We start from the raw sequence: 21,149 nt of genomic DNA, 5'->3' as shown, positions 1-21,149 counted from the left end.
ATCAGATGGCATGCCCTGGCAGCCAGGCAACCATGTCTAGCGATGAACTGGACCACCGCTCTATGCTCAATTTGATAATCAGTTGGTGATCTAGCAACATGCTAGCTGCTGGTCCCTCTGAGCTTAATTGGTGGCGTGTGTTGGATTCACAGCCGGCTGCATTTAAAGAGACCTTTTCCTAAGGTGGCTAGCCAACCAAGCCTGCTAAACTGAGTCAAACACACACGGAATCTCCTGGCTCAGTGGTACTACAGAGCTACTTAATACACCATTGAGGAATGAATAGAGTGGTCTGAGGAAACCCAGACACTCTCTAATTGAGTGTACAGGCTTTGAACGTCCCATCCAAAGATGCTCTATTAGTTAATAACGGTGCATTAGATGAAAGTAGTTCACTAAATTAAGGTTTTTCAAGGTAAGACTGATGTGTGAATATGTGCGAAACAGAAAATTACTTTTTGCTTCAAGGTGTTTTCCTAGAATTGAACATAAAAACGGGGTTAGCTGTTTGCTCTGGCAATATATAGATGGTAAACAATAAAGCCACTTAAGAATATCAAGTTAAACCTTCTAAATAAACTAACATTAGTTTAGTCTGTTTTCCTTAATGTGTTTGTGGAAACTGGATGGAGTTGGGGAAAAGATGAAGTTGAATTGAAACAGGCCTCCAGCTGTAGCTTTGTGATGGTACACTACACACAGTAGGTCTACGCCTATCTGTTCAACACAGCCGGCCTGTGATATACTTAAAACAAGATGTTTTCATTAAAATAATGTATGTGTGTTGTGCTCCATATTCCTAAATGTAAATATAGGATGGTCAACTTTGGTTGTTGTTTTTTTCATATTGCTGTGGTTGAGGATATAGGCGTTATGTCCTAGCATGTTTTTGAGCTTTGAACAAAAAACACATTCATTCTGATGATTCACGTGAATCTCCGGCCACATACATCACTAGAATGCCGGTTATAAATGCATTCAGCTTGTTGCTTTCCTTGACTCCAAGCCGTATAGTATCTGTGTTCTATCCACGCCAAGAAAACCAACTGTAAATTTGTGGTCAAAACCTATTTAAAAATCTTTTCATTTGCGAAAATAGTCCTTAATGTTTTTCTGTTGGTTTTATTGAAGTCATAAAGCATTGTTAGGAACCCAAATCTTATCCAGCTTTTTGGGACGGATTAATTGCACACAAAAAGTCGGTCTCAGGTGGTCTGCTTTTATATGAGGAACATGTGGAGAGAGGTCATGCCATTGCTCTTCTAAAATAAGCAATGGGGAAACACACAAAAGCATATTGTTGTGTCTCTTTCTCGGTATTGGGGGAACCACATGACTTATCGGAAGGAAATAAAAGCAACACTAAATTAAAATACCGGTTTTAATACGAAGCACATTAAGAGATGTTGGTCTTGGACAAAACAGTGTATGTGTTTCCGGCATTTATTTTGTGATCCTACAGCCCGTTGTGATTGGTTTTGTTTGATAAACCATTAGAGCCCAACCCTTCGGTATAGTGTGTGTAAACATGGCGATGAACCGTAGCCTTGCTTGCATGGCTGATTTGTTCCAGTCCTTGTCTTTCACTACACACTTCTGTCTGGAACTAATCTTTATCTTAAAACCACAAAAGACATCTGATAACACACGATAAATGATCAGGGCCAATAGTCTGATTTATGATCTATGTGCACTATGAATTAATACCGGAGGCGGTAACGGGAAACGCACTTACGTTCCAGATTCCATATCTACTTTTCGGGCGTGGCCTGCAGTCTGATCCAATAGGTTCATGTGTCTAGATGGAGACCATACCTTCTACTAGCGTGCAATGGTTTCTCTCGGCTCCATCTTGGCTTATCATATAGTGTAAAATGTTTGTCGTGCTTAGTGTGAACTACTACCCATGGGGAGGAATTCACAGCTGTTACACATCCTTTTCTGGTGTTACTGTTTCAAAGGCATGTCTTCCCTAAGCCCATACAGCTCGGCTGTCAGCCCGAAAAGAACCAATATCATCCGACTGCAGACACAAATGGGCGTTCCCGTGTCGTGGGCGTTCCCGTTCACGCAGACTAAAACGCCCCCCCGGCGTTCTCGTTTACGCAGGCTGGAACGCCCCGTTCTTCTTCGTCGATCTAGTAGTATGGGCAGCATAGAACTGACGTTAGCACCCCCTTCTTCGATCTCGTAATACGGGTACGTTAGCCAGCTAGGCCTACAGAATGTTAACTTACATTTATGTGTCGGATCTCGACCCAAACTTTGCATCAAACTTGATGCAACACGATCATTACAGGGAGGCTCCATGATCTCATGTTCATTATCGTCTGGGTTAGTATAGGTAGGGTATTAGGTATAAGTGAGATGTTTGATAGTTGTTTAAGAATATGCCCAAATTAAATAATGAATAGATTAAAATAACACTTGGGACATTATGCAGTTCAAATCCAGTTACCAGACACTATGAAGGCTCAAACAGGCCATTTGACTCCAAGTGTTCACTTACTTTTCCAACTGAATGTTTTCAATAAAGACAAAAAAAACAGTAATTGCTCTGTAACAATTAACCTTACAACATACATCGTAGGCACAAATGTATGTTATACATCGTATAGCATTTGTCACAAAAACAAAAGAAAGGAGTAATAAAATACCAGCATTTCTGGGCAGATACATTTACTACAGTAGTATGCACATTTACAAATGAAAGGGATTGCAAAAAAAGACGTCCCAAATAAAACGAAAAAGGAGTAATAAAAGAACATTATCCTAGGCAGACATCTTTTATGACAAACCTGCCATATGCAACGTGCCTCAGTACCAGGGGTGCTCTTGGCCAATTCTTCTTTTTTAAGAAGCCTTTGAGGCGTAGCGCCACTGCCACAGCCTGCATTGTTGTAAATCTTTCTAACCGTTATGCATATGAGATTGTCTTTATTAAGCTTAATGTCCCCTGCCAAACTCATTTACATATATGGAAGGATGGAGAGGCTTGATTAGTTCTCGGAATGTGTTTGAAACCCTGTTGAACACGCCAAGCATCGCCATGTCCAGTCTCAGCGTCTCTTGAACAATTTGCTGAAGGACTTCGGGTGGTAAGAATGGCCTGTCATCTGTTGTGCCAGATTGGAGCGTGTGGCTGAGATGGGGAGATAGAGAGGGTGAGCTTGGTGTGCCAGCTAGCCCTGCAGGGCTAGAGAGAGCGAGAGATCCAAAAAAGAGTGAAGGAGAGCGAGAGAGAGGGAGAGAAACAGGGATTATAATCAACCTTCAATTCAATCACACAAGCCCAGACCAACACTACCCACACCATTAAACAAAAAGGGAATCACTGATCGATCAAAAGTCTGAGAAAGAGCAAGAGAGAATATACGTAAATAGAAAAGTATGGACATAGTATGTAATACCTTTCACTGCTTAGTGATTGGAAGGTGTGACTGAGATGGGGAGATGGAGAGGGGGAGAAGGAGCCAGCTAGTTCTGCAGGGCTAGAGACAGAGAGACAAGTGTATTGGCTACGATCTTCGTGAGCACCAAAAATAAGTAAATAGCAACATGGACACAGTATATAAACCTTTCAAGCATAAAGGTCTCCAACAGCTGTCCAACCACCACCTCCTGATAGAGAGCATGTCCCCCTGAAAAGTAAAGTTATGCTTTAAATGACTTCATAGCCTAATACAAATCCATGTTACAGTACTGTTTAGCAGTGTACTATGGCACTGAAATCATATTGCTTTTGAGGGTAGAATACATTGCGTACTGAAATTAACATACAAATGAGTTAGTTGTTTTGCAAACTAGTCATCGGTCATCATTTCTGAAAATAATGCATCTCACCAGCAGCATAAACACCCCACAGCTGTTGCTCTGATACTGGTGAGGTGCGTCCTGTGGTGGTATAAGGGGAATGTGATTTGTCAATGATTCTTATTAGTACATAATGCCTAAAAACTATAAAGTGATATCCACCCTCATTTTGTAGCTACATACAAAAAGTGCACAATGCACTTTCAACAAGCATTTAGCAGCAACCAGGGCCCATCAGCGTCACATAGGAACACTTCATTAAATCATAATAAACAATCTAGAGGCCTGCCTGTCTACCAGTGAATGCTACTCTACTAGATGCAATGAATCGTGCGCCAGCCACACGTTTTACCTCGTCAGCCAAGTAAAGTCCCTTCCATGGTCCATTGGACAAAGCATGTGCCAGGGTACTGAAAAGGTTTGGAAGACGTGTAAGTTGCAATTCATATGCATCATCATCAACACGCATTCAGTACACACTACGCTTCGATTTCACCCAAGGGTGAATTAAAAGTACATGTTTTCCTAAACGTTGGTCATCAGCGAGGTAATAAAGTAGTAACTTCGGGCACATCTGTCATCTGTTTTTCAGAGTGCTAACGATCTTTATTCATTCGTTGCGCAGCGACCGAACAGACAGAATTATCTGATATGCCATGCATGTAAACATACTAGTTAGTTAGACGTACTAGTACGATGCACAGTTTAATCAGATGTGTGTGTCACCACAACGAAGCAGAGTGGCCGCGATGTCATGCCTCTTACCATGCCAGGCTGCCAGCTGACACCTTAACATCCAACTTAACAATGTACTTTGGTAATGTTAACCTCACAGTAAAATAATCGGCAAAGCCTTCGCTGCAAACTTTACCCTCTACCTACAAACCGTCTTAAACGTTGCTGATTTCTGAATAGTATATGCAACGTTTATGGACGAGATAGCATAGCATTCGCTGCTACCGAACCATGCTTGTCACGAGTATTTATATCGGATTCGAATACAACGATACCACAGCTAAATCAGTGATTTAAATGAGAATACTTCACAGCCAATGTTGTCAAATAAACAATATCATACTTACTGACATAATCTCTCATCATAACTCTTTCGTTTTTCTGGAAAGTTACTACGAGGTAAAACCGCCAAAAAAGCAAGCCTTGCGAAACTCACTCACCTCTTCTTGATTGATCGATGAAACGCAACAGGAACGCCTGATGGGCGTTTTTGTGTCATGACGGGAACGCCCGATGGGCGTTTTTGTGTCATGACGGGAACGCCCAAGCCTGCAGCTGGACCCTTCTCAAAAGAACGGCCGCAGAAAAACCCGCTCTTGGGGTTCAAATGGAACATTGCATCGAATCAAAATACCAAGTATCATGTCAATTTAAAATCGTGTCGTCTGTGTGTCCGGCTGTGTTTCGCCTTCGGACAGATGCTTTGCTCCACACAATGGGGCTCTAGCCGCCCAGCCGAGGCCCGGTTCTGGGGGAAGGACGAGGCTGGGGTGGGGGGTAGAGAATCTAACCAGCAGATAGGCCGAATTGTTTCCAAATCGACTTCCTTAGACATTACTTACCTCTTCCTGGAAAGCAAAGAGTGGGGACGGGATGGCAAATAGAGAAGCAGCTGTGACAGCTGTGTCTTACACAGGCTGTGCAGATAAAGACTGTTCGGTCGCAAGAGAACGATGCCTCCTGTTCCCCTTCATGCAATAACGCCAGATTTGCTGTGCACTTGTTTTTGGCTACGGATCCATTTCCACCGTCCAGTCAATGGTTAACCAGAATATTTCAATTAGACGGGTGCGGTTGAGAGCTGTAATTTTGAAGTCAAGCGATACATAAACCGATGGCTGGTCCTTTTTAGGAGCAGTTATCAGATCTGGGCACCATGTAAACGGTTGTGTCATTGGAGGTCGCTCTCGGAGGTTTGGAGGAGACTTTGTGTGTGGTCTGTAAGGTTAAAAGCAGCATCATCGAGCCTGTCCTGTAAACGTTTTGTGAAAAGTGTTCCTACTTTTGGCAAGTCATGAATAATTGGGTGAAATAAACCAACACCCAGTGTGCAGGGTCGTGAAATTGCCACATTAGTGAGTCACATTGTTTGTAACTACACCCTTTTAAGTCACCTCATCATCTCGGTCATGAGTTTGGTAGGATTGACCACAAAGCAAGGGTCTGGTGAGCGGTTTGTTGTCTCACAGCCAGGCTAAGGTCATACTTGTGGGCTACGAAAGATTTCCATGAAACAACATAAGACCACACACATCAATTCAATGAATGCTTTGTTTTGTACTTCATGGGTCATAAATATGTTAGTGGTCGTGGTCTCTGCGGTTGACGTGCTCTCTGGTTAAACGGGGCAATCAAGAATCAATGACAGGTGAACAGGCAATCGTTGTGAAGAATCGTCAATTCTTGTGCCAAAATGGATGATTCAACCATTTTATCATTGTTCAATGGACATTACAATTAAATAAGGGGTATGTCCATTGCTGAGTATTTATCTATTGGCATAAAATTCATTAATCTGAAAACTATTTAATTCATTCGTGTTCATAAGTTCAACCTCTGTTCTATTCATTTTAGTTTTTACTTAAAAAACAGACTTACGTACCTACTAAAATCAGGACAAGATCGATCTGAAAAGAGCATAGAAATGCAGAAACACGGCATACCCGTTACTGAAGGGGACGACAATGAAGGGACCGGGGCAGGCCATTTCAAAGTGAACCAAATGCCCAGTGCCCTGTTGCCCTGCTGAAGTGCAGTATGCATGAGATTGGATTGCGACCAGGGGGAAACCGCAGCACACTATAGCTCCCCCTTTCTCCGTTGCTTTCAATGCCCAGACAGGAAATCCTCCTTTTGATTGCTACGGAGCACAATGAGCAGAGTTAATAACAATCCCTCCACCTTGGTAGACCTCTACCAACACCTGAGAGTCCTGCCAAGGAGCATAAACACACGAGACGAACACGTAAGACTTGGAAATACAAAATGTTGTTCGCTCAGCAGTGGAATTAATGGAAATTGATCGCTCATCTGCCCAACTGTTTGATTACATTTGTTCTTTCTTTGGCATTCCTGAGCCTTGTTGGAGTTCTCTTCAATCAGACCTCAAGGTCATCCTGAAGGAACCCAGCGTCGGTCCAGCTCCCTCACTGTTCTGATTAGCTTAGAACCCCCCAGCCCCCTCCTCATCTGTCAATGGGTTCTTACATGAGGTCATTTGTTTTCAACAAGATGGCTGCCATGCTTCTTCAAATAAACTGTCATTCAACCTCCCTTTCTTAACACTCCCCGTCCAGAATAGCGTGTTATAAAAAGCTATGTATAATAAAACAAGCCGTGTTACAGAATCTATTCCACAGACTTTTATAAATCGTTTTTGGCCAACAACAAATAAAATCCCCTTATTTGAATGAGAAGTTATTGCAACTGCACCACCAAAGCTTACCTCAGGACAATCTCTTAAAACAAAACTTAAATTTAACCTAAGTCACTTCAAGCAGTGTACTGTTTCAGAATTATATTAACTTTCCACCCAAACCACACATCAGCAAAGTTTGCACACTTTGCTCATTCCATTTGTTCATGAGCAATCGTCACCCACCACCCCTTTTTGTCCTCAATCTTTCATCCAAATGCACTCTGAATCAACACTACCCACCCAAAACTTGGCTCATATGCCTTCTAGTTTCACACCAGACTAGTTTCCTGCATTGATTAGCCCGGACGATGAAGAAAATGAAGAAAATATGTTGTATGTATCAGTGTGTGATTGTTTATAAGGACATTATTTAAATGCACTCTCATTCAAGCAACACTTCCATGAATGTGGATATATTCGTTAACATACTTTCATTTAAAAGTCCCCAAAAAAGATGTGGACAAGATAGTAATGGCTAGATATATCCATCCCCAAGTGCCTAGACACTTGGAGTGAACACCGGAGCTGATAATGTTGACATACACTAATACACACACAGGGCTTAGACATGTGGCTCAAATTAATTGGCCTGCCTACACATGTAGGAGTCATTAAAGTTAATGATTGTGGTTCTACAGTCCCCGTACTCTTCATCGTGTGGTGGATTCAATGATCCAAACCATGTTTTTGCCTTCAAAATATTAAACTTCACAATTACAGCCTGAGTTCAGGCCCCCTTGGATTTAGTTGTTCAACGTCCCAGAACCACTAGAGCAGTTCGGTTTTTTTTATAATCCTTGCACTTAATTGTTTTTCTATTGTTCCTTTGGTTCCACGGGGCCACCATGGATGTGATCCAGGACAGCCATCTCAGGAGTTCCCCTGGGCCGGGTCCAGAACTCAGACAGGGCCCTGGGGGGGGGGGGGGGGGGGGGGGCGTTGGGGGGGGGGGTGGGGGGGGGGGAGGAGCCACAACGCTGAGGTTCAGAAGAGGAGGGCTTCCAAATGCAATACCTCATCACAAAAAACAATTGTGATATTTTTCTCTCTCTCTCTCTCTCTCTCTCTCTCCCTCTTAATCAGGCCCATGAAGACATTATGTTTGCCTTGATCCATGCAGGAGATGTTGTGTCCACATTGTTTCAATGTGTGCGCCGTGAAAGTCCTGACCCTGGGCAATGCTCTATGCCAAGGACAGACTTTTTGGTTGGCTGTCTGGGTCACCGATGATGAAATGGGCTTGGGGGGGAATGTTTCCCCTCACGGACCGACTCCTTGAGGAACAACGGCAGTGATTGAGGGCTCCGGAAAGAAAACGGAATCAGAATTAATTCGAGACATTAAAGTGTCTCGATTTGAGAGAGTGGTGCAGGGGTTGTACGCGATGTCGTCCGTCATCGTCCTCCATGCGCTGCGTGTTCCAGGTGTGTTCGTGCCTGCTGGTGCAGGAGTTGGACCAGGTGGAGTTGGACCAGGTGGAGTAGGACCAGGTGGGGCGGGACCGGGAGCGGCCCTCTTTCCAGGTAACCACGTCCTCTTCCATCTGGACGTGTGTCAGCAGACGAAGATGGTGCCAAATGAAATACAATCTGTTTGTGATTTAAAGTATTTTGAAAGATAAATTGCAATATATTTTACACTATAGTAGGGTATGAATCACGGGATAAAAGACACGCACAGCGCAGTAATATCGATGTTGTGTGGGTGCATGTGCGTGTCTTATCTATCAGTTCATCTGGATGACTTCATGTAGCTCAGAATGTTTTAATTAAAAGGGTCTGGCCGTGCTTCACACAATGACATAAGACAACATGCGCATCCCCTGAGTCTTGTTTCGTGTCAATCACAAAGCAATTATAGCAGTTGTCTGCCTGAATGTACGTATTGTCGCCTCCCTCATTGCGTCAAGGTTGCTAGCGGTGAACTTTAAACTACCTACAGCTGTCTGGCCATTTCATGTTCTGGGGTGCAAAGGTAAAGGGCCGTGTGTAAGAGTTTACAATGATTTAATTTGTTCCTTTCCTTCTCCTTTCTGATCAATACAAAGTATGGGTTATAACCTTACCCGGCATCCTGCTTGCTTACTCCACTAATATCCAGTACGAAGCTCCAGTAATGGGCCCCTACAGTGATAACTGCTTATTCTAAGCTGTCTTCTGGAGATGTATTCCATGTGCAGGGATTTTCCACTTTTCCTTTAACCTGACAACATTGAAAAAGACCACACTGACTACCGATCAAACTCAGTTTGACCACTACCGATCCAACTGGCCTAACACCTATTACCCATGACACTTCACACCTTCACACGTAACATTACCCAGGTGTAAACCATTAGACTAACCATTAGAAATTCAACGTTTTTTATGATAGAAAATACCTTCCTGACACTAACACTCAACAATTTACCCACGCGACGGGTTTTTGGCGGCAGTTCATTTCACACCCTCCGTGAAACAGCCTACCCTGAACAGGTCAAAAGAAAATGCGCCTGATCTCTAACCCTTGCTGTCACTGTTATCTTTACAAGGTGCCGGGAGAGTACCTGCGGGCTACAAACCGGCTAAAGCAGCGGGTGAGTCAAAGATGTTCTGGAAAGAGTTTGATGGATTATATGAAGTCTGGCTAGTTCATGAACCAGCGGGTCCTTTAGTCTATTCACCAGGAGCCTGCAGTTTGAATTACGATTTTCTTGCATCCAAAGGAAAAACAAACACCCCTCGAAAGAAAAACACAATATGAAAACAACATGGCTAACAAAACGTTCCCTCATTGTTTGTGTTTACAGACCTCACATTCAAACAGTAATTCTACTTTTTCTTCGCTTCATGGGTGGTCCGTGTTTCATTCTCTCGGTCATCGTGGCTTCCAGAGCTCTTTCCAGTGGTCCCAGATACCGTTGTCTACTCTAATGGACATGAAGTGGCTCTAAAGCCAGACCTCGCGCGGCACACCCACAGAGAGCAGACAGCGGGGCTGTGTGCTCTGGGTGGGTGTAGGAGGCTACTCTTATCTCCTCTCTGTCCTTATCACACATTCAAGGCAGAGTCCCAACACACATACTGCACTGAGACACTGGCAGCGCTCCCAGTACGCTCTCCTTGTTCCTCACACCTCAATGACGGAACCTCAGCTTCATTGGATTCTCGGTGTTCTGCGGCCGGTCTCTGTTTTACTTAGAGTGCATCCATATGGCTAGAAGTAAAACATTTATTCAAAATTTCAATGGGAATATCAACACTATATGGATCATGATAATGACAACAACAATTGATTAGCGATGAGGTGGATGTTGATAGCAGCAGTGATGATGAGGATGATGATCACGAGTTCTTCTCTGTTCGACCCACAGCGGGAGGTTATGGAGGGGGTCGAGGTATAGGGCCTGGGGGGTTTCTTCCCGGTGGTCATGGAACAGGTGGCTTGGGCACTGGAGGACTGGGTGCAGGTAGGCTACAATTATATTGACACGTTTTCCCTTATAGCTAAACCCTTTTAGTCTTGTTATTGTTTTCAATGTATATATGTTGCATGTGCTGGATGCATTAATCCACCCAAGTGAGTTATTTTTTATCTTTGTCTCAGCAGGAGCCGGTGGAAAGGGTCCCAAACCAGGTTAGATCAATACAGTCCATTGTGTTATATTTGTATTCATACTTACAATTTGGTTCTTCAATATTGTGTGTTGTGTGTTCTATGCTGCTGTAATAAAAGGATCACTTATGCAGGTAGGCATGGGCATGTGTGTTTAACATGTCAAGTCCTTACGCGTAGAGGGGGGCCACCCCTGTACAACATTGTGAAGTGTGTAATGTACAACATACTAATAGGACGGGGTGCCAACATTGTATCACTTCCTCCTGGCTGTTGCCATTGACGCCCAGACTTTTCAAGCCTGTTCTACTTCACCTCTTTATCATAGGGAGTGACGATTTTCAGAGGGTTCGCTTCCTTCAACGCCTGACAAAACAGCGGTACCGGCACACTGATTAATGTTATTTTAAAGTCAAGCCCTCACAATATCTGGAAACCTCCTTGTTGAAATGTGCCATTGCCCACTTTTCTCCGACATGGTATTGTAAATATTTTCCTTAGTGTAAACCGTGTTAGTGCCTCAGAAAGGATTTGCAGTAATTTAATTTCCATAAGCTGTGCTGATTTCAATCTAGGCCTACCCTGTAAATGCAGATAAGGTGCGTCCAAACTAAGACCCTATATTCCTGATAAGACCCGGGGCGGAGCACAGGAGGTCTTCTGGAGGGCTTCCTTCTTTCACAAAGTCATTGAGTTCCAGGGGACCTGAATGGTGAAAATGACCTAATATCAGATGTGAGCAGGAAGTTGACTTTGGCCGGGGTCAGCATGAGCATTTTCTAGGAAGTAATGCCCTGGCTCTTGTACGTACCTTCTATTGCCAGGCCTCACTTGCAAAAATGAGATTAGAAAGTAAAAAGCAAACAGTGTGTCGGAGGCGACTGCCTCCCTAAGCGAGCTGGAGCAATGTGGGGAGCACTGTGTGGAAAAAAGAGGCCGACAGCTAGATCACCTAAACACAGAAGAAAGTGAAAGATCTAACGACTGGCCGGAGGAGACACTGAGGGTCAGCCATAGGCCTCCGCCCAGAGACCAGGAGTCACAGAGGAGTCGTAACCTGTTCCCAGCTGCTGTTCAATTTATTGAGCCATTTATCTGGAACGACTATGAAAAAGTGACCTCCAATGTTTTAAATCAATCAACCGCCTAGTCTTTAAATCATTCCAGATTCTTGAATTTGCAGGGATCGGAAAATGTATCTTTTTTGTCAGTATGAAGATTCAATTAGATACCTCCCTTGACTCTAAGGCACCAAGAGCGGAGACATTATTTTGAGCATTCCTTGCTTGGTTTATGGATTGTATAGATAACAATTATCCCCAAAAGAACGTTAACCCAGGTTATAAACCATAGGGAACTTTTTTTATGCCAGAGAGATACTTTAAGTATTAGAATTTATGCAAGAAAATCTGCCTTGAGCAAGCACACACACTAAGGCATTAAATTGTTCCCCAGAAGATGAAGAAAAGTGCGGTTGCATTCCACAGATGTACACCTTGGCTAAAGAGTATCATCCCTCAACTGCAGATGTAGAAACGTGCTGTAACCGCTCTAAATTTCTGCACAGCTAATGCCAGGTCCAACAACGGCTCCAGTAATTGTGTATTCTGTCGAAATCCGGATTGGTAAAATACTGCGACTTCGAAAGGCAAATTCTGACTTGTTAACAGCTGTTAGATCCTGGCCTCCTTCTTTCGAGCATTATTTGAAGAAGCGACTAATTTAATTCCCGACACCTTTTTATTGAAAACGAAAGTATAAAGATGCCTTTTATTATGCATTTCAATAGATGCTAAAATGCCAAGGATTTGTCAATCTTTGTAAACACCTTAATTCCAGCAGCTGGGAGTGCTGACAATCTACCCTGACCCAGTGAATACCTGTTATCACCCAGGCTCGGAGACTGTGGGCCCTATCTTGCATCCGGCGCAAGTGACTTAGTCACTGGCGCATGTGTCGTTGCTAGTTTACAACTGGCGCAGAGCGTTCTTTTCCCACCACCGCCACTCGCCGGTAAATTAGGGATTGATCATGCGCCCCAAGGGGCGGTTCGGCGGAAGGAGGAGGCGTGTTCTGGCGCAAACGGTATTTTGCCGTTTCTGAATACCATTGCGCTACTGACCAGGAAATACCTGGTTTAAAGTCAGTGGCGCGTTGTTCAGATGCTATTTTAAGGGCGCATGCATACATGCGCATGCGATGCATACGGATTGCTTGTGCACCTCGCGCATACACTTTGCTTCTCCCATCTACCTAGCCGCACATTCTTGGTAAATTATTTGGGAAAGAACAGCTGATGCAGCGGTAATAAGTTGTACTTTTAAATCAATGCATCTGCAAACACCGTACAGCAAAACACATATTTTCTTGACAGAGACATCGTGTAGGCCTACATGCCCATAACTTTTAGGATTGATGAGTATTTGATCGTGAAAAACATTGTTTTACCGCGAGTGAGTGTTAAAAAGAATGAATGAATGCGGGCGCGCGTGTGTGCTCTGTTTAAACACACGCAAACTAAACACGTAACGCATAATACAATCAATGGCAATGTCTATTACCGCGGGGACACATGCATATTAGGATAGCATACAATACTGATAAGAAACAATGTTTATAATGTATTGCGTATATCATTAAATAGAACCACAGTTACCGCATATCATATGTTATATCATATACGTTTTCTTTGCCGAAATTTATTTGAGGACTCAGTTGTGGAAGAAAACCCCTTATTCCATGTGTGAATTAGGCCATATTATTTGGCAATAAACTGAGCCATTTGCAGTTTGAAATTCATGTGCATCTGTCTCATCGGAGACTGCAGACGCGCTGTCAAAATATCAACTCGTCCGATTCAAATGCGCCCATGGCTCTTAAAGGGGATGGGAGCTTGCACACTCATTGGTTTGTTGGACGTTACGCCCAAACCACACCTACGGGTAACTAGGCTGCTTCAGATCAACCCTTTTGACACTTGCGCCGCGACGCAAGTGTCATTTATCCGCCTGTAAAATAGCGATAGCGCCGTAGAACCGCCCACAAAGCTACTTGCGCTTTGCGCTTCCCACTTGCGTTTCAGACCGTTAAAATAGGGCCCTGTGACTATATCCTTTTAATTATCAAGCACCACACATTGCATATGAGTCTGCTTGCATGTGCGCAGGGTCTCACCGAGACGCCTCAGGATTCCTCTCGGTCCCTCTGGTTTATATCAGGGCCTCACTTTGAAGCAGCTGTGCATGTTTTCGTCGGGTGGGCTCCTCGTCCTCAACAGGAAGAGGAAGAGGCTTGAAGCCAACAAGGTACACGAAAGTGCCAAAGTTAAGTGGGATATTAAGGAGGATGGAGACAATAAGTAGATAGAAGGGAGACTACCCATCCTCCATTAGATCCATCCCAGACAATAAAGAGTGTTGGGCACGAACAGACACTTACACACAGGTGCATGTACTGCAAACACATAGTCGGGTATTGGGTCACTGGGGGGAAGAAGCAGAGCAGAATAGAGGAGTGACATGAGGACTTGAGAGGGAGAGAGGAGCAGATGCAGGTGTACAGCGAGTACTTGCATCAAGAGTCCTTTGGTGCACATATGCTCTGCATTATCGCAGCTCAGACCTGTCATCAGAGCTGTCATAGCCTAGAAGGCCTGTGCATGTATGGGACAGTGCCCATACACTGTATGTGTGTATGAAAATATTTAACGTAAACATTTGTTACTTGGAGCCAATGTAATTGATACTATAAGCAAGCAGATTTACCGTCAGTTGTTTGGGGACATGTCCAATGAACCAACTTCTGTACTGAGACACGTGTACGCATATACACTCGCACAAACAAAGATCTCGATCTTTAGTCTTTGATTATATACATTGCAGCAAACCTATTTGACTTAACCTTGACATTCTCTCTTCCTTTTATTTACTTCGCCTCTGAGTAAAAACCTTGGACAAAAACGCCAGCGGTGCAATAAACAACCATGTGCCATTTAGCATCGCCAATTACTCGGTTCATGATGATAATTTAGGTCAAGAAAAGCCAGTCAACAGTCATTTACTGTCGTCCACTGATCCAACAAAACCCCAGGGTTTTGTTGTCTTTAACCTAACTTAAACCATATTTTAACAGGATTGGTCGAACACACCATAACAAGCATCCAGCCTGTTCACAGTCAATTGTGTTCTGCCTCTGTAAGTCGTTTTTTTATTTTTCTGTTTATATTGGGACCAGCTTTCGCGCCAACGTCGGTTGTTCTCTCCGATGTTTTCCCCGATTGTCTCTGCAGGGGGGAGTACCACTCCGCGGTCAGCCAGGGGGGTTGGAGCAGGGAGCATTCACTCGTCCATCTGGCAGCAGCACACCCCGTGTTGTTTAGAAATGACCCTGCTCTGATTTCCCCAAGCTTTCATTAAGAGAAATCATGGAATCACAGGAGGCTGGAAACCAGTCCCAAGTGGCTGAATCAAGCTGAATCCAAAACGCCTGCTCCTTCAAAAGAGGCTTCTTTCGTCGTCTATATTTACGGTGGATAATTACGTTTGTAGTCTATCATCTGAAGAAACTGCTACATTACGGTACCGCTGTGCAGCTGTATGGAAAGGCACAGCCAAATCCACAAAGGGAGGTTGAAATTGTTAAACTCGGATCTATCAATAATGCCGGGAAGAAAATCTGGATATTTGGGGTTGAAAGGCCATCAGGTCTGTGGGATTGCTTTTTAGATACACTGGAGCTATTCATGTTCAACCCACTGTTAAACCTTTCATTCAAAGTAGTAATCCCCTTGTTTACTGTATTACTGTATTCAATTAACCACCAAAACACCAAGCCTTGCTTATTTCTAACCATGAGGTTGGCATACATGTGTTACGTTAAAAGGCTTCAGATAGCTATGCTATCTAATTTGCTGCCCCACAAACGCTAAGGAACTTTGAAAATGCTTTTAGGGCTAACTCAGTGAACCCCTTGCTGCGTGTTGACGGGCCAATTCGGAAGTGAGCCGACCTGTCTATTGCAACCCTGACTAGTCAAGAAAGAATGCGATGGATACGCAGGGTTGAGGCATGTGGGGACCATCTGCTAGAGGTACCTCGGTGGGCCAACTCTACATACCGTGACCACTGGCTTCTTCTACCGACTGCTGTTGGCTCTGCTGACCTTTCTCATTCTTTGCACATAAAAAGTGGTTGAAAGAACAAGGTGGTGATTTCCATGGAATCGTGTTATGGGAGATTGTCAGTGAACTTTCGGGATCCCTTATCCCACATTTTTATTGTTTGTGAATGGTTGTGTTTTGTGTCTGCCCTCGTCTTTGCTTTGCACGCTATGTGCGTGCCAAGCTAAGGAGGCACTGTGGACAAACTTGCTTGAGCTCTGAGTTGGCAACCGTTGAACTTGTTTAAAAGAGGCTTAAAAAAATACTAAAGGACATCACAGCGTCTTTTTGGTCCAGCATAAAAGACAAAACGAGAGCTCTGTGGTTCCGCTCCTGCCTGATTACATATCTGTTGGCTGTGTGCAATGATGTCAATGTTTATGTCACGACACGACAAGGCGTAGATTTGCCCAGGACTCAATGAAACCCTGCAGTAAGGTCACCTGGCCCAGAAGTACTGTATATGAATCCAGGAGTGTCAGGGTGGATGGAGTGTGCTGCAGAGTTAAAGGACTGGGAGAGTTCATACAAGGCAGCCCGACGTCACCGGACCGGTTCAGCCTGACGTTGCTACGTTGCTGTAGCTCGTACCATCCAACATAAGTGTAATGTATTACACGTAATGCTTCAAATAGTTACCGTTAAGTTGGAGCTGTTTCTGAGAACCATCCGCCCCCCCCTCACTGAATTGACGTGGGACATATGTGTTGACCAACGATGTGGGGTTTCACAACTCACTTCCTACGTTGCAAGATGGATAGCAGTGATGACCTAGTCCAGAAAGAAAAGACATACGAAAACACTGTGAGGGAAACCGAATCTAATGCTTCATGTCCAAAGCAGGGCTGACAGGTTTGAACCTGGAGTCCTCTGGTACAATAAATGGGGTGAAAGCTTTGGGACAAATCATTGAGTAATGCCGACGACTCCATGGAAAAAGTGGGAAACAGAAAAAGTGAAAACAATTCTTGGCTGTCTGATACCGTCCAGGAAAATAGAGAGAGGGAGAGTTTGTATGCATCGCTCTGAGTTTGTGAATTCTTAATTACTCCAACATGCTCCTAGATCTGCTTTTCATAGCCTCGTGCCGGTGACTGACAGCACGCAGGACCTGAAAGTGACACGAAGCTGGGGAGGTCATGGGTGGAATTGTGTACGTCCCACTGTCTCACGCGATCTCGAATCAGTGCGGCATCTCCTTTTGCTTTAATCCGGATGAAAGCTGCCTTGTGTAACCTCACACGAATGGCACTCATCCAGCGATGTGAGGTTCAGCGCTCCTGGCGATGATTCGATACTGATAGAAATCTGGTGTCATGTCAGTGAATGGACATGATGACGACAGGCTCGGTCGTTACAGTGAATTATGTGAACTGTGGGACCACCGTGGCCGAGTAATCTTTTCAGCTCACAATCGATCACAAACCCGTTTTTCTACTGTTTTCAACCAAGGTTTTTTTTTTTTTTTTTTATGCTCAGGCATTTGTACTTAACCATCATCACAGCATTTCCTTCAACCTAAAAGGCCTCCTAGCGCAAAACTGAACTCTCACCCTCTTACATTCTGATCAGTCTGTTGTGTGGACCTCTTTGATCATCTGTGATTTCGGAGAGCCTCACCGTCTGAGCTGATCCACCCTCTGACCTACCCCAAACAAACACACACACACGCACACACGCACACACACACACACACACACACACACACACACACACACACACACACACACACACACACACACACACACACACACACACACACACACACACACACACACACACACACACACACAACCATTGCGTTGCTTTATATAATTATCGCAACTTAATCGTCTTCAGCAGTTAGATGCTGTTAACGAGAGGGTTTTGAAGATGAGACCATCCATTCTAAAAATGAACAATATATCTATTTATTTGAGACAAAAATACTTCTTGACATTTGAATTGTTCAGCTTGAGTTCTGTTTTGCACCAGCTTGCTGTTGGTTGATGAAGGAGATCATGGTTTAAGTATTGTGTTTGGGGGTTCCCCACACCTCCTATGTTAAACAGCCTCACAATCGTCTGAGAATAAGGCAGAAAGAAACAAAGAGGGAGAAAGAGAGGGAAAGAAAGAAGTAGAGGTATGGGAGAGCCATAAAAAAACGAAGGAATGCAACATTGAAAACTCTGCTTTGATTAATGTTCTTATATTCCTCTGGTTTAGAAACAGAGGATTACCTTACTTAACCCTGTGGAGAGCAGGCAAGATGTTTTAGAGATGAGATTGAAACCAGATCGCCCGCGTTCACACTGGCGCACGTCCACCACTTGTGTTGGACATGGGTTTGAGAACATGTCCAGTGAAACAACCATCGCCATATTGTCTGGCCCATCTCCGCCCCAACATTGTGCTTCAGTAGTAACACCAACGCTGCTGGGCAGCGGGCACCGTAGGCCGTACGTTGCTCCAATCAGTTCTTCATCTCCGTGTCACGGCTGTTAGCAAAGACTTGCTCCTTTGTGCATGCAAAACCTTTAGCTGACATCACTTTCACCACAATTAAAACGCTACGGTTGTGTTCATTCCTCCTCTATTTCCACGCCTGCACACAACCTAAACTCACAAGTCAACCTTCAGGTGCACTTGTCACTGTGCGGACGTGAAATCAAGTGGTGACTTGTGAATGGGAAAATATTTGAATTCAATCATTTTGTTTCTTTTTTGGGACCTGAGTTGTAGGGAAAGTATGATGCAAGCGAGCAAAGTGCTGTTTTTCTTCCCAATTACCCCGGTGTCCCCAAGTTCTTTCTGTGCTGTGGCTTCAGGTTTCCGTCCCTTGTATCTCATTAACAACACGTTATGCATGATTCCAGGACACAAGCTGCTGGTTCACCCCATCAAGTAAAAATGCCTCGGTCTGGAAAATGTTCTGCATGGTGTCAGGAATGAACAGTTCCACTCTGCTTATTACTAGGAGGCAAGAATAATCCCTCATCTGTTGTGACGATCAGGACAGTCAGGGTGCAGTGTTTCCTTGGTGTAAGCCTTTGATTGCAAAAAACTAAACGAGGAAGGACTTCCAAAGACCTATGTGTGAGCTCTGTTTGTGTGAGGTGACGTACTGAAATAACGGCAGGGAAAACAAAGGCCAGCTTGTTGGGGCAGCTTGGTGTAAACAGATCCGAAACAGACCATCCGTATCCTTATTTTAAAATCAATCGAACAATATCATGCAAAGTGAAACGGCCAAAAGATATTCTGGCCAAATTCTCCTTTTGCTTGGAGCCTTAAAGAAGCATTGCTTACAATATGTTAATTAAATTGGCTTTGCTTTCAATGAACAATGAGGTGATTCCCTTGTTTTGAATGTTTTGCTTGTACTGTCCACCACATACACACACACATGGACACACACATAAGGCTCTCTCACACACACACACACACACACACACACACACACACACACACACACACACACACACACACACACACACACACACACACACACACACACACACACACACACACACACACACACACACACACACACAAACATGGCATCGTGCACGTATAGAGGGAGCAACTGTTTGCCTGCGTTGTGTCTCCTTTTCTCGGCCAGACGTTTTAACCTACTATGTCAGTTGGTGCCCAACCCCGAACATGTTTACAGTGGGGTTCGCTATATGGCCCCACTCTTATCACCATTACAACCAGTCACCTGCCATGTCCACTGTCGAGTGATCGCTGAGATGCATTTGCCTGAACCTCTTCTCAGTGTGTTCACATTCACTGCACACACTCCTTCTGTCTCTAGCTCGCTCTCTCCATCTCTCCCTGCCTCTCTCCCTCTCTCTCTCTTAGACAGAGACTCAGACATGTGTTGGTCTGGCTCGGATTTATCTCCAAGCAACAGCTGCCGAATTCCCTCATTAAAACATTACTTTATAATACAACAGTCTCTTTGTAAGATAATACTTGCTTTCTCCCCCAATGCTTGTTCTATAACTTTAGATGCATCTACTTCTGCGGTTTTGCAACACTTGCAATTATGGGGATCCTTATGTCTTAAGCCAGAGAAGCTGAAATCCAACAAAACCTTGGATCCATTTGGCTTATAAGTCTTGTCTTACCTCGAGGTGAGTCTGGGGATGTTTAAGCACCTCAAGGAGAGTCAAGCAGGAGATGTTGACGGAGATGGATTATTGTTGGTCATCTAGTTTAGATTGAGCTCATGTTGCACTGAGTAGTGCATTATGGGTGTGCCAAACACCAGGCAAGGTCAGCACTACACTTGTTTTGACTGGGTTTTGAACCAGCACACTTCCATGTGTCGGTTTGTCTGACCCGTCTCTCTCCCTCTCCCTCTCCCTCTCCCCCCTCCCTCCCCCCTCCCCCCCCCCCCCTCTCCTCTCTCTCTCTCTCTCTCTCTCTCTCTCTCTCTCTCTCTCTCTCTCTCTCTCTCTCTCTCTCTCTCTCTCTCTCTCTCTCTCTCTCTCTCTCTCTATCTCTCTCTATGTAAGGGTGCAATCTTGCCATAGAAATGTTGCAATCAATGGTTGAACAGGGAGATCATCCGTTAACAATTGGACCAATTTTTTACCATCCATCTGTTGTGTTGCTCCATAGTAAAAGCACTGACAGAACCACAGTTTATATGCCTTGATAGCAGTATAGCATCAGCCCTTTTAAGAACAGTTAAGAAGTTTTAAGAAGCCAAGAGAGATTTCTTTGTATCAAGATTGTATCCATAAGATTATATCAGAGATCTTGCTCTCCATATAAACACGAGATCTCAAGTCCCTTGGCCCAGTTTATCCATATAATTGTGCATAACAGAAAAAGTTGAAGGTTCTTGCGTCAAAAGTGCACACTGCCAAAAGTTAAGTTGACTTAAAACACAAACTACATTGAGGCACAAATTAAGTTTTCCAGCTTCGAAACATTATTCAATGTCCTCCAATCTATGTCGTGAGGTCTGGTCCCATGTTGTTATTTTGCAGCATCTCTTGGTTTTTGAGTGTATATTAGTGGTTAGATCACTTTGTCTGTATTATTTTCCTTTCCGTGCTTCTCTTTCCAGCATCTCACAGTTTGTGTCAGTGTACAAAGTCCATGCTGGGATAGAACTCTATTCATGCATAGCAGCTTTGGGAAGGAGATGATTTTCCT

General features: G+C 44.0%; 1 protein-coding gene and 1 long non-coding RNA gene across 52 annotated transcripts in view; one reads left to right on the top strand and one right to left on the bottom strand.

The window, feature by feature from the left end:
- Nucleotides 1-21,149, top strand: part of elna (elastin a) — a 52,190-nt gene that overhangs the window by 3,955 nt on the left and 27,086 nt on the right. For 49 of the 50 annotated variants that reach the window (XM_060076376.1, XM_060076373.1, XM_060076371.1 and 46 more), the window contains exons 2-5: nucleotides 8,671-8,769; nucleotides 9,777-9,821; nucleotides 10,599-10,694; nucleotides 10,832-10,861. In XM_060076376.1, the coding sequence (XP_059932359.1) occupies nucleotides 8,671-8,769; nucleotides 9,777-9,821; nucleotides 10,599-10,694; nucleotides 10,832-10,861 (270 nt within the window). The remainder of the gene's footprint in view (nucleotides 1-8,670; nucleotides 8,770-9,776; nucleotides 9,822-10,598; nucleotides 10,695-10,831; nucleotides 10,862-21,149) is intronic. The other variant, XM_060076345.1, reaches the window with a different exon arrangement.
- On the bottom strand, nucleotides 2,990-4,509 carry LOC132475313 (uncharacterized). Of its 2 annotated transcripts, XR_009529857.1 has the most exons (5): nucleotides 4,166-4,509; nucleotides 3,844-3,894; nucleotides 3,578-3,641; nucleotides 3,411-3,491; nucleotides 2,990-3,196 (listed from the first exon to the last, which is right to left on the bottom strand). It is a non-coding gene; the product is annotated as an uncharacterized LOC132475313 (long non-coding RNA). The 2 variants fall into 2 exon arrangements; XR_009529856.1 differs by having other exon boundaries at nucleotides 3,411-3,641; nucleotides 4,166-4,470.

Source organism: Gadus macrocephalus, chromosome 16, assembly GCF_031168955.1.
Source record: "Gadus macrocephalus chromosome 16, ASM3116895v1".
NCBI lineage: Eukaryota > Metazoa > Chordata > Actinopteri > Gadiformes > Gadidae > Gadus > Gadus macrocephalus.
The sequence above is the reverse complement of the archived record's forward strand: the minus strand, read 5'-3'. Positions and strand labels throughout refer to the sequence as shown.